We start from the raw sequence: 13,506 nt of genomic DNA, 5'->3' as shown, positions 1-13,506 counted from the left end.
CTAAGCATTGCCTCTAGGCAGGGCTATTTTTGGGCAGGAACGCACAGGAACGGAGTTCCGGCTGGCTCCTGAGTTGGCCACGCCCAGCAGGAACTCATTAGCATAATAGGCCACACCCAAGAGCAGAAACTCATTAGGATTGGCTACATTAGGGGTGTGTGGCCTAACATGCAAAGGAGTTCCTGCTACAAAAAAAGCCCTGGGTTTTGACAACAAAGTAAACAGAATAAGAAGCAAAAGGTGGGTGTGGCTGGATGACCACACTTCTGGTAACATGGGGGTGTGGCCTAATATGTTAATGAGTGTCTGCTGTTGGGTGTGGCCTATTATGCTAATGAGTTCCTGCCTCTAGGAATGGTAGAGAGGTTTTGGAAACATTTGTCACTACCTTGTGTATGTTCCACCAGGCCTATGGTTGAGGATGGCACGGCTTTCCATCGCATCCGGCCCATGACCCACCCCTTGAAGGAAGAAACCACATACGGAGCACCATCGTGGAGAGGCTTATTATTCATTTTTATTCTGATTAATCACTGGTTCTTTGAAGTCTGATGCTGTTGATGTTTTTTTAATTAAGTATTGTATGTTTTTACGCATGGTGTACACTGCCCTGAGCCCTTTGTGGGAGGGTGGTATAGTTTTAAATTAAGTATTGTATGTTTTTACGCATGGTGTACACTGTCCTGAGCCCTTTGGGGGAGGGTGGTATAGAAATTATTAAATAATAATAATAAACATTTTCCTGGCTTAGAGAGATTTCTGAAACAGCTGGCTAACCATGAATGTACATATCAGCTTCTTAGTTGGGTCTAACCAGCTCTTCTGCTTGGAAAAAAGGTTGGATGTTGTTCCTTTTTACCATGAAAAAGGCCACACCAGGGGTTGTGGGACCTGCATGGACAAAAACCATGTGGGGTGGTGAGAGAAGTAAGGATGAGCCTTGGATAAGATGGACAAATTATCTTCAGTGTTTCTCCCATGTGGAAAATGGTGGGAGAACTCAGTGGAACTACGGAGTCAGCCTGTTAGCCATGTTGGTCTGAAGCAACAGAACAAAGTTTGAGTCCAATGGCACCCTTAAGACCAACATAGTTTAGTTCTGGCAATAAGCTTTTGTGTATCCAGAATAAAACTTTGTTGGTCCCAAAGGTACCACTGCACTCCTCCTGTGCTTCCCTCCAACATTCCATCGCTCTTTGGAAAAGTGACTGGATGCTGGAGGAGCACACCTAAAGGTTCAGCTGAATAGCTGCTTTTCCCTTCAGGGGCAGGACAGCCTCCTGTCTATCTCAAGAGATGCGTACAGTTCCTGAAAAATCTTCCCAGGATTGCAAATCTGCACCTCCTATATTTAGGAGAGGGACTCGTCATCTGTGCATACGTACCCCTCCCATGCAAATTTCCCATGTCTTTAGCTAGGAAGATGACTGGGCTAGCAGAGCTTACTTCTACCCCACATACCACATGTATTTTGCATGCGAGTACACCTTTGATACACACAAAACAGCACTCTGGAAGACCCAGTGGTCAGTTTGCACATACCCAAATTTGTACTTTTAAGTTAAGAGGGCCTGAGTGACTGCATTACGGAGGCATTGCAATAATACCAATAGAATGCTTAGTCTCGCAGTGTTGTGGGACCACCAGCACTTCTGAAATGCCTCTTCTACCACTTTCTATATCTTTCGTCTGAAGGCAATACTTTGGACATCTGAGCATTTCTTCTCCCACATTTATTGAATTGCTCTGAGACGTTTTAGAGGACAGAGAAAGGTGAACATTAAAAAAATACATTTAATTAACGGAGAGTGTGAATTTTCCATTTATTTTTCTTTTGAGGCACTTGTTCTTTGGTACATAGAAGAAAGCCATTCTCTTCACCACACAGCATATTTATGTAGTTGGATTTTATTGTGTAGAGCCAAAGGCCATTACAAATAAGAACAAATGTGAAATAGCAATGGATATTTATTTAATTACAGTTATATCCTGCCCTCCCCGCTCGCGGGCTCAGGGCGGCTTACAGTACACAGGCATAAAACAACACCATAGTTACGCGATCAAGGCACACAGTGCAATAAAAATACGGTTAAAACATTTTAAAACAGTTAAATACAATGGGCAACTCCCAAGGATCCAGCGCGACTAACACACTCGCCCCTATTGCACATCCCACTAAATCAAAGAAAAGGGGGGGGGGGAATGCTATGGCCCCGATGTTCAATGGCCAATCAACCTAGCCCAGCGGTCCAGCTTTGCAGGCCCCAATTGGTGGTGGTGGTGGCTCCTATTCGAAAGCCTGGCAGAAGAGCTCTGTCTTGCAGGCCCTGCGGAACTGTAACAAGTCCCGCAGGGCCCTGATCTCCTCCGGGAGCTCGCTCATTCCACCAGATAGGAGCCGCCACTGAAAAGGACCTGGCCCTTGTGGCAGCAAGCCAAAAGATTGCTACCAAAAACTGCTAAAAGTTACATTTCTGTAACAATTACAATTCATTTAATAAAAGTAGCTTTTTGGCTATTCATCCAGCAGGCTTTGGAAAAGAATAACATTTTGCTGGCCTAGTCTTTGGATGCTAAGGCAAAAGGGCAACTTTGTAGGAGAGAGAGGAGAAACAAAACTTTCTCCATTGCCGTGCTGGGGCCTAAGCTAGCCAGAATAGTGTCTAAGAAAAAAATTTTTTGCCTGGAAAAAGCTACATAAAGCAGACAGGCCAACAAGTAATGGCATAGATCTTCTAGTTGTAAGGCTCTGCAAATGCATAGATTTTGACTGACTAGTTTTTGTGTATAGTTTTCTACAAGCCTGGCAGTTTTCATTGTTTGAAAACAAATAGATGTGAAGGCTAAGAAAAATTTGTAAAGGGTAATCTTGGACAGATAGTGTGCCCTAGAATGATCCCGTTTAATTTAAACTAGGGAGAGAATTTAGTACCTGAAATAACTTGCCTATCAGCAGCAGTGTCATGCATGCATACCCAGGCCTGGCAACTGAAATTGGCCTGGCTGGCACCACAAACAACATCTGGCATTTTATACAGATGGAATATTTTATTGTAATTGGTGGATCACGCAGAACCTTTCTGAAATAGAGTGATATAAATGCTAGAGAGAAGACTAACTGGAACACTCTTCAATTTGTGCCAGTAGTTAACTAGGGCTATGTGCACATGTGCCTGAATAGATGGAAGGTCTAGTTCAGCTCTCATCAAGGCAGCTGGAGCATCTGGGAGTAGTACCAGGATCCATTTCAGGAAAAGGTTTTGACTCCTCTCTGGGTTCACAACCATGGCAACATTCCAACCCCATACCTCTAGGAGTTGGGCAGTTACCTTGCTCTGGAAGTTTTACGGTGGGATCAGGAAGCCCACTTTAGTGCGGCAGAATTTTAGGATGGCCCCCATTAACCGGAGGCTGGGGAAGATGAGGGATGCTTTTACTCAAGCTCCGCATTTACAAGATATTAATAAGATACAAACTACATCCAGCTTGCTAAATCCTTTTTCTAGTCCTTCTGGGTGTCTGCTGTTATCATTCCAAGTCCTGGGATTTCTAAGAACTTGTTGCCGAGTGTTTGGAAGCGGAGAAGCTATCAGCCAGATGCCATTAACTGGACAGCCTTCACTTATTCAGTTTTTCTTGTGTTCTGCATTCCTCTAAGTTTTTCCTGAAAGCTTTGAACTTTTAAAGAGTTCTCTGGTGTAGCGGAGGAATCAAAGCTGCCATTGGCTGAAAGTCACAATCTGCGGTTGGCCTGTGTAAGCCTCTAAACATCAGCTTTATACATTGTTTTGCTAGCTTCCTGGACAACAGGCACAGACCTACAGCCGATGTTTAATGGCAATTTTTTGGGAGGTGGTGTTACCTTACAGCAGCCTGAGAGTTTTGGAAGTCTACTTACTGTTCCATGTGGTACCATCTGGAACCATCGCTGTGCAGGGTGAAGTGTAGCCCCTAGCCTTGACGCCATTAGCTGGATTGCCCTCATTTATAGGCTACATTTGTGCACCTGTGCCACTCACGACACAGCTCTGGCAAATCAAAACCTGTCAGCCCATTTTATAAGATATTCAGTCACCCTGCCATGAAAGCAAACATTTGATAAACCTACACCCACAGCACGGCCACTGGACTGTATTGGATGGGTCCTTGCGAGTGCAGAAAGGCACTGGCATTCACTCGTCTCCAGTGACTGTTTCTTCTCCAATTGCTCTTACTGTCTCTCTTCTTTATTTCCTAAGGAGACAGTTATTAATTGGGGAATCATCTTGCACAGCATAACCTGTTGTCTTATGGTATTACCTGTAACCTACTATTATCCATAACCTTTTTTGGGGGGTGGGGGTTTAAGTCTTTTCTAGCTAGGTTTCTAGTTGGGTTTTGAAGCTATGGGGACCCCGTTGCCCGAAAGTGCCTACAACGGCCAGCTGATTCACTACCTTCTTGGCTCTCTAAGCAGAGCAAAATTAACTCCTTTCCGGCTCCTATTAACCTCCTGGGGCACAAAGTTTTCATGTTGGATGGCTCCCTTTGCTTCTACATTTCCAGCTATAGCTCCCCTAGAAAAGCCTCTTGCCACTGATTGCCCCGATACTAGTATGGGTTTTGAACTGTATGGTGCAATTGAGAAGAAGTTCAGTTACAATGTTTAAACAGGTCACAGAAGTCTCACTTTTGTGTGCTAGAACATTGGAGGGTATTTTTGAACAGTTAAATTCAGTGTTGTTCAAACTCAATTATCTTATTATTACCATCACGGAACTGAGACCTGCTTTAAATTCTCATTCTCAGGATTTGTATGACCCTTCTTCCCAAGATACGAATGACCCCTGAGGGATACCTACTAATTGCCAAAATCTTCACTCCAGGGAGATTTCATCACAGCTTGTCCTCCAATCTCATCAGGTCTGTCTGTATATTTATCTGTCCTCTGGGCCCATCTCACTGTAGCACTCTAAATTTGGGGCAGTGAAGCATTTGAGGGCCCCTTTGAAGTTTAAGAGTAAGACCTTTGACCTAAAAGAAATTGCACCCCTTTATAACTCTTGAGGAGCAAGTAGGTTTCTTCTAACCTCTGAACATCCAACAATACCTTCCTTGGTATTTCAAATTTTTTTAAAAAATCCTGACTTCCAGGGGCATCTATCCTGTGTGTGTGGTTTAAAAACATCATACGCATACATGAAGATGGCTCATACTCAATCAGACCACTGGCAAGGTCTACTCAGACAGGCAGTGGCTCTCCGAGGTTTCAGGTAGAGGTTTTTCACATCCCGAAGGGATGCCTACTAATTGCCAAAATCCCTAACTCAAGGGAAGAGTCCATCACAGCTTGTCATCACACCCTCTTAGCAGCAGTACAATTCACTTTAATATTTATTCTCCATATTATACCAATGGGAAGCATTTACAACTACAGAGTTTATAAAGGGCAGAGCTTGACTACTGAACCTACCACACTGCACGTGCTGGGATAGGGGACTCAGGACCATAAGGCACCTTCGTGGCAGAGGAAAGAGGAGCAACTTTCAGGCACGGTGGAGCCCCAGCACACTGGTAAGAGAGGCTCTCAGGCACGATAATGAACGACTGTCCAAGCAACTTTCAGGCACGGTGGAGCCCCAGCACACTGGTAAGAGAGGCTCTCAGGCACGATAATGAAGCTGGTTACACATGGGCAGGATGAGAAGGAGGAGCAAAGGCACAAGGGAACAGAGAGGAGCTCAGAGACCCAGAGTCTGGGGGCTCACGCTGCTGCCCAGCACTGCATTGCCAGTCTTCACGCAGTCCGCTAGCTGAGACCCTATACCAAACAGTGAAAGGGTTAAGAGTCTTTCACCACAAGCACAATATACTCAGGCTGCATTTTAGCATATCTCTGGGAGGGTTCTGCAAGTCCCTTTTCAGTAAAGACAGAACAAGGTCCCATCCAGGCTTAATGCTCTGTTGTGTGCAGAAGATCTTATTTAAGTCTTTGGCGCTTTGTGCTTTAGCACAGGGGAGAAGGTGCAACCCCTTCAAGCGTCAAAAAAGGGGGAAAAACCCCTATTTTTAAACAATCTATACAAGAGTCACAAAATGCCAGATGTCACGGTTCCTCCAGAAAAAACAGAGGACACAGCTTCCCTGAATCCATTAGGCCACTGTTTGCTGCCCCTACAATAACAGCCCGTGCACACTCACCAGGTCACTGCACCACCCGTCACTGAGACCTCAGAGTCCAACAGGCCCACTTTTGCTCCCCCCCCCCCAGGCCAGCATACATAAAGGCTGGGCCTTTAGCACCTGAGCAATCTGAAGACAGCACAGGTCCTCTTAATACATGTTACATTTATTTGGAGGAAACCAAGAGTAAGGTAAGGTGTATGCAGTTACTTGCAGGGGCGAGGAGGAATAAAGAAAATTGTTTCCTAATCACAGAAGAATGCAAAACAGATAGAATGCCACAGAAAGCTAACACAACTTGACACAACTGGTGCCCTAGCTTCAGGGGTCATTTCCTGCAGGAGCGCACAGGAGCGGAGCTCCGGCAGTCAAGAGCCCAGGGGGCGGGCACATGCAACAAGCCCCACCCCCTACTCCCAGCAGCCCTCAATCAGAGCAGGAAGCAGCCAGGTAAGCTGCAGAGCCCCCCCCCCAGCCCCCCGGTCCAAAACAGTCCAGTGGCACCTTTAAGACCAGGTTTTATTCAGGTACAAGCTCTCCCTCCTCTGCGAGGGCAGATCTGCACGTTCCCCCCCCCCAATAGCTAGCAATCCAAGAGTCCAGTGGAGCCTGAGCGGTGGGTGTTGCCTTCTGACACACTTCCGGTGATGTCAGGGGGTGTGGCATAGGCAAATAAGTTATGCTAATGAGTTATGCTAATGAGCCCCTGCACCTCTTTTTCTACGAAATGACCCCTGCGGGCTAGCTTAATGGCTTACAGTTGACAGACCCTGAGCCATGTCAGCCTGATATGGTCCTATCCCACAAGGGACCCCTATTCCCTTGCTTGTTCCTGGGAAAGGCAACAGTCACTCTTCCTGCTGTTACTGTCACAACTCCTTGCATGGAAAGGTGCTCTGCTCCTGCTCGGGCAGGTGCCAAGACAATTCCCTTTTGGAGGAGAAACCCCATCTCCCTCTCTCTCTGTAGGGCTTTGTTATTCGAGGGCCACTTCCTGCTGTCACTAGAGACCCTGCCTGAAGGACACCACCCACCCCAGCCCTTGTAAAAATATATTTAGCGGGTAATAGATTGCTACACAAAAGAAGATTTCAAGAGTTCAGAGTGGTTATATTTTTATTTCCAAGGATAGGGAAGTAGTCATTTTTAGCCAAGGGACCTCATTCCCCTCCCGTCTTCAATTGCATGAAATAGGGTCTCTTATTGCAAGACTCTCTTAGAAGTCCAGTTCTGTAGGGTGCCGTAGAATACAGGGGAAATAGCACTGGGGTGCCATCCATTGCAAACCCAGTGTCTAAAATGCCAGAAAGAACAAATGGGAAAATTCACCTTTAAATGAGGCCCAGAGTCTAGTGAAGCCACCTATGTGCAGGCTCCCAGAGGCCAGCTGTCCACACTTTGTTGCCCTTATGGGGAATGAGCTGCCTGGGAACAGCAGAAAGAGTGAGGGTGCAGCAGACGAGAGGGGAAAGAGAGTGCCAAATGCATGGCTCTTTCCACCAAACCTCCAGGTGCCTTAGGGGTGTGGAGATGAGATGCAGCCACTCTGCATCGGTTGCATATACTGAGATTTGGCTTTAGCAGAATATTTCAGGTATGCATAATGTATGTCTTGACAAAGAAGAAGAGATTGGACTTATACCCTGCCCTTCACTACCTGGAGGCATCTCAGAGCGGCTTACAATCTCCTTTCCCCTCCCCACAACAGACACCCTGTGAGGTAGGCAGGGCTGAGAGAGCTCTTCTGAGGGCTGCTCATGAGAGAACAGCTCTGAAAGAACTTGTAACTTACCCAAGGTCACACCAGCAGCTGTATGTGGAGGAGTGGAGAATCAAACCCGGTTCTCCCAGATTAGAGTCCGCGCTCCTAACCACTACACCAAACTGGCTCTCCAAAGCTTTAGATGCTTAACGGGGGGGGGGGACCCCACCCTAGGCTGATTATGTGACTGAGCCACGTAATACTTTCCAGCTTTGAGAGGAGGAGTACTGGGCAATGGTCAGAAAAGGGGTGAAATAGCCAGCCTTGGAGAACTAGATCCTGAACTGGGGATTAGCTGAACTGGAGGCTGCTGCCTCAGTCCCATTCTCCAGACTCCAGCCTTTGCCTTCCATCTCTTGCCCTGTTCTCAGGATCCTTTTGTTAACCCGCCACAACCCTCTCACCTGCAGTTGCTTGAAGCCAGTCGAGCGCTTTCGCTTCCAGCAGCTCCCATTCATCCCTCTGCTTTGCAGCGTTGGAGTGGAGCCATAGGATGGCCAGCACAGTTGCCCACACATTGGGGGCCACCTAGTGGGGGGGGGGAGAGAGAGAAGAGAGACACTGAGTCCCGCCCGCTCACAGGCCCTGCCCAGGCCCACCACGTAACCATGATCAAGCAAAGAAACTGAAACTATGTTTTCAGGTGGGATGCAAACTGGGATGTGAAACCCTGGGATTGCATTAACTATGGTTGAACATTACTATCTTCACTGAGTAGACCATAATTAATTAATTCAGTTTTCCTCCCTGCCCCCTTTTTTTCTGGAACTGGTTTCACTATAGGTTTGGAACCAGAACTGAAGTCAATAAACTGGGTTAGGAATAAATTATGTCTGTTCTTCACCCTAAAATCAGGCAAAAAGACACCTAAGAGTGCTATGGCCCTGCCCAGACACCCGTTCAAATGCCAGGTTCTGTCCTTGCCACAGAACTTACCTGTTCAGGTGTTTTGCTCGTGATCTTTGCCTCACTCAGGCCCAGCAGACTGGCCAGGCTGGAATCGAGGCTCCAGGAGCCCTCTGCATTCTGCAGGGAGACCAGCCTCAGGAGAGGGGATTCCTTTTTCTTGGGGGTGGGATCTTCCCCCCCTACAGGGGATGAGAAGGGCACTCAGAAGAATCACCAAGTAACACGTAGCCAGCAACATCTCCCTTGGCTGTATGATTTCCCTCTTTGTACTTGCCATGCCTTATTGCTTACTTGGGGAGATTTCCTCCTTAGCAAGCAACTACACTCCTAAGGGCAGAAGTACTTCCTACCACACTTATAAGGCTCCAGGCAGGGCCGGCTCGCTCACTAGGCAAACTAGGTGTTCACCTAGACCGGGCTGGCCCTTAGGGGTGCCAAACTGCACTCGCCCCCCCCCCCCCCAAAAGCCCTGCATGCATCTAGTCCCGGACCAGGGGACCGCCGCCGCCTCTTTCACCCCGAGGGCCCAAACCCCCCCCCCCCCCCCCCCCCCCGCCAAAAGCCCTGCATGCATCTAGTCCCGGACCAGGGGACCGCCGCCGCCTCTTTCACCCCGAGTCCTGCACCCAGAAGCAGACGGGGAAAGAAACGAGGAGGGAGGAAGCATCCCCCCTGCTGCTCCCGGGGCCTGTCCTGAGGCGCAGGTGGCCTGCAGGGCGGGAAGGAGGCGGACGGCGCTGCCTGAAGGGCCCAGCGACAGGGCGGCTCAGGTAGGCATGCGTGGTGCATAGAGGGGGCTGGAGCAGATCCGCTGCCACTTCCTCCTCGGAGACAGGCCGGCTCGGACTGGACGATTCCTTCACACCGCCCTCGGTGAGTCTCCTTGGCGCCGTCCCCGCAGGGAGCAAGGGGACGGTGCACACACGGCTGGGGGGTTCCCAGTCCCCCGGGGGGGGAGGAGAGACAGAGGGAAGCGGGCGGGGGGGGAAGAAAAAGCAGAAGGGCCACCCTCCGAAGAGCCTTGTAGCCCCCTCTTCTCCTCCACCCTATGCGCCTAGCTTGAGCACCGGAGAGGCACGTGGCAGCGGCAGGGGGAGACACAAGGTGAGGGGGGGGCACCACAAGGCAGCCTCGCCTGGGGGAGCACTAGTTTCGCCTAGGGCGCCAAAAAACCTCGGGCCGGCCCTGGCTCCAGGGTACAAAGCTCTGGACAGAGCATATTGTTTATGTGTGGAATTTACTGGTGCAAAATTTTGTGATGGCCACTAGAGGATCTGCCTTTGAAGGCATTAACCAGCTATAGCCTTAGTCAGCTGATGCTCTATTCAGGCATCTTTACTCTCCTTGTACTGTGATCCTTCTCCTTACTTTAGTTCACACTCATTCTTCTCTGGCCACCTTCGAATCACCTGATGAATTAAGCCTAATGCCATTGGACAATTTAAATTTGATTTTCTTGTAGGCAACCCTAAATTAGAGACAGTGATATGGTGATATCTACGTGGTCCATCAGCTCTGTCCCCTCCACTTATTATAACTCCTTCTGATACATTACCTGGGTTATATAAATACAGTTGCCCTGTGAAAACAAAAACAACAGAATCAGCTTCATAGCATTTTTTCTTGCTGCCTTTGAATGCCCCCTTGAAGCCAATGCCCCTCCTTGTTTTCCATAAATAGGTTCTGGTTCAAGGAAAGACATAATCTGTTCCACATCCAGATCTACCCTGAGTGGGCCATCAAAGAAACTATGAAAAACCATTTATCCATCATGCACTTATACATCTGAAGGGTATGAATGTAATATAAGAGAAGCTAATGTTGGATCAGGTCAATGGCCCATCCAGTCCAACACTCTGTCACACAGTGGCCAAAAATACCAGGTGCCATCAGTAGGTCCACCAGTGGTGCCAGGACACTACAAGCTGGTACCTTCATGTCCACTGCCCTGACCCCAGCTTGAGACATCACAACACTCTGGGATACTCTTCCCCTTGAAGCTCACTTCGTGTTGACTGTACTCATAAAACATTCATTGTGTGTTATGTGCTGTCAAGTTACTTCCAATTTATCACAGCCCTATGAATTAGTGACCTCCCAAATGTCCTATCATTAACAGCCTTGCTGGAGTCCTGCAGATTGAAAGGCCGTGGCTTCCTTTATTGATTCAATACATCATGCCGCGTCTTCCTCGCTTCCTGCTGCCTACAAACTTTCCTAGCATTACTGTCCTTTCCAATGAGTCTCGTCTTCTTTTTCACCCAGGCTTTTGATGGGGGGGAGGGAATCTTTTAAACAGCTTTTGTAGTCTACTCTGGCCTGTTTTATGAGATCCTTTTAACATTGTTGAATATGTTATGCTATACTCACCTTCTTTCTGTTTTTTGTTTTTAAAAAAAGCTGGGTCAATGGTGGTGAAAAGTGCCATCGAGTGACAGCTGCCTTATGGTGACCCCATAGGGGTTTCAGGGTAAGAGATGTTTGGAGATGGTTTGTCATTGCCTGCTTCTGCACAGTGACGCTGGACTTCCTTGGTGGCCTCCCATCCAAATAGTAATCAGGTGTCAAGAGGGAAGACATCTTTCGAAGAAAATTCCACTCCCAAAATTGTTTTGGCTCTGGTTGGTTAATGACCGAAGTCAGCTACCTCTACACCACCCCTCCTAGACCATTACTTCATCAAGGTTGTTTCTTAGGCCTACTAATTTGTTCACTGACTTCAGCTGGATAGAGATGGGAGGAAGGGAACTAGCTCTTCCTCCAGAAGAACCATCAGAGACAGAACAGCAATCGGCTGGTGAGGGTCAAGAGGTTTATGTCTCTCACATTTCTATAATGTAGTCTATGCCATTAGACTATCCTGTTCTATTTCCCTTTCCCCGTTACCTGCTTTTGCCATATGTGACATCTGTAATAGATTTGCTGCTTGCTTTGGAATGAATCTGCTAGAGTTTTGATAAACTAAGATCTAAGCTGCAAAGGCCTTGTCCAGTAAGTGTATTTAGAGACGTTCGTTTTATTATCTTCTGTGTGCGTGATCTCTCCACTGGAATGGTATTGCTTTGAAAATTGTTTAATTTCTGTCTAATACAGCTTTGTTTTGCTTTATGGCGTGTTGCTGGGAGCCTACTGGCCCAAACTCAAACTATGCTGGGTTAGATTACCACAGTGGGGCTTGCTCCAGGGTCTCAGGTTGGAGAAGGGGAAGCAAATCTCTTGGACTGTTAGATCGCGCTAACAAAGGACTCGTAGAGTGATTTCAGCAAGTGATTCAGCTTTAATGGAAATACGAACAAGCACTCAAACGCATTCAGAAACCAGAACAGTAAAACATTGGAGCCGGGCTCCTTTTAAACCTGCCGGGCTAACATAGCCACGCCTACTATATACATAACAACCAATCAGATTGTAAGGATAAAGGCAAATCAGAGTCCTTCCCGCTCAGTGAATAGTCTCTTTGTGATTGGTCGCTGTTCCGATGCGACCAAAGCTTTTGATTACAGTCGGAGCCTAGGCTGGCTCGAAGCTCAACATGGGAGGTGGATTAGGCGATTCATGTTATGCTGTCAGTACATAACATGGACCAAGGAGGACCAGTCTTGACACTGGGGCCAACCCTGCCTTAGCTTCTGGCGTCTGTCGAGGCCAGTCTAGCCTGGGCCATCCAAGGGAGGGTATGGAGCGTATAGCTCCTAAAAAATAATTTAAAGTTAGCTGTTTGGAGTTTTATGACGCTTTATTTTATAAGCCACCTCGAGCAAGTCTCTCGGAGATGGCATAGAAATGTTCTAAATTAAAAACAAACCCATTTGCTTTCCCAGAGATCATACCCAGTCCTAAATCCCTGGGTTCAGTTCATCCGCCTTTCTGTGATTGAGCACAGCTCATTCACTCACCTGGAGGTGGGAGAGCTCTGTGGATAATGGGGCCTTGCACTGGCTGGCTCATCTCTGTGTTCACCCCGATGTAGGCCGTCAGGGAACATATCACCCCGGAACTCAGGCTCGTCTCCAGAGCCAGGCACTGTTTTTCTTCATCCTTCTCTCCAGTGCCCTCCAGGTCCTGCAACAGGGCTCGAGCTGCCAGTCGATGAACAGGGAGCCTGGAAAGAGAGAGCGGGGGCAGGGGGGGGGAAGGAGCATTTGTCACAGTGTATATTAAGTCCATGGCTGAGGAGAAAAAGGGACCACCTCAGCTACAGAAGTATTTTCTGCCCATGCTTGCTAAAATCCAGACGGCATATTGGTTGTTGACACTGGAGTGACAAGTGAACGGAAGCCAACAGCCACATCTGTCCAGTCAGTTAAGAGACTCATGGTGTCTGTTACAAATGCCTGTTCTGTGCTCTGTCTTAGACCCATATTTAGCACACACTGCTTGGTTGTCTGTAGGGCACCTGCTGCACATAAGCAATTTGGGAAAGTCACTCCAAATGTGGCCAGAATGAGACCTAGTATCCACTCTAGGCCTATTCTCTCAGCCTCAAAGGAAACTGAATGACACCCTAGTACAAAACTCAGCTTTATGAATAAACTAGGGAGCAAAGCCCGTTGTGGACGGAGACAACGAACGCCTAGACAGGTAGGGTGGGTGAGTGAGTGGGTGGGTGAAGGAAGGAGGGGGGGAGGGAGGGAGAAAGCTTCCTCCGTCTGTCTGTCTGTCTGGGCGGGTTG

General features: G+C 47.9%; 1 protein-coding gene across 1 annotated transcript in view; it reads right to left on the bottom strand.

The window, feature by feature from the left end:
- Window positions 1-2,374: 2,374 nt before the first annotated feature.
- The window catches only part of LOC107124123 (von Willebrand factor A domain-containing protein 5A-like), a gene marked incomplete at its 5' end in the record, with an annotated part of 37,461 nt that continues 26,329 nt past the window's right edge, over window positions 2,375-13,506 (bottom strand). The window contains 5 exons of the mRNA XM_015427514.1: window positions 2,375-5,800; window positions 8,329-8,452; window positions 8,861-9,012; window positions 10,389-10,412; window positions 12,730-12,935. Of these exons, the coding sequence (XP_015283000.1) occupies window positions 5,721-5,800; window positions 8,329-8,452; window positions 8,861-9,012; window positions 10,389-10,412; window positions 12,730-12,935 (586 nt within the window). The remainder of the gene's footprint in view (window positions 5,801-8,328; window positions 8,453-8,860; window positions 9,013-10,388; window positions 10,413-12,729; window positions 12,936-13,506) is intronic.

Source organism: Gekko japonicus, unplaced genomic scaffold (assembly GCF_001447785.1).
Source record: "Gekko japonicus isolate JY-2015 unplaced genomic scaffold, Gekko_japonicus_V1.1 scaffold4247, whole genome shotgun sequence".
Classification (NCBI taxonomy): Eukaryota; Metazoa; Chordata; class Lepidosauria; order Squamata; family Gekkonidae; genus Gekko; species Gekko japonicus.
The sequence above is the reverse complement of the archived record's forward strand: the minus strand, read 5'-3'. Positions and strand labels throughout refer to the sequence as shown.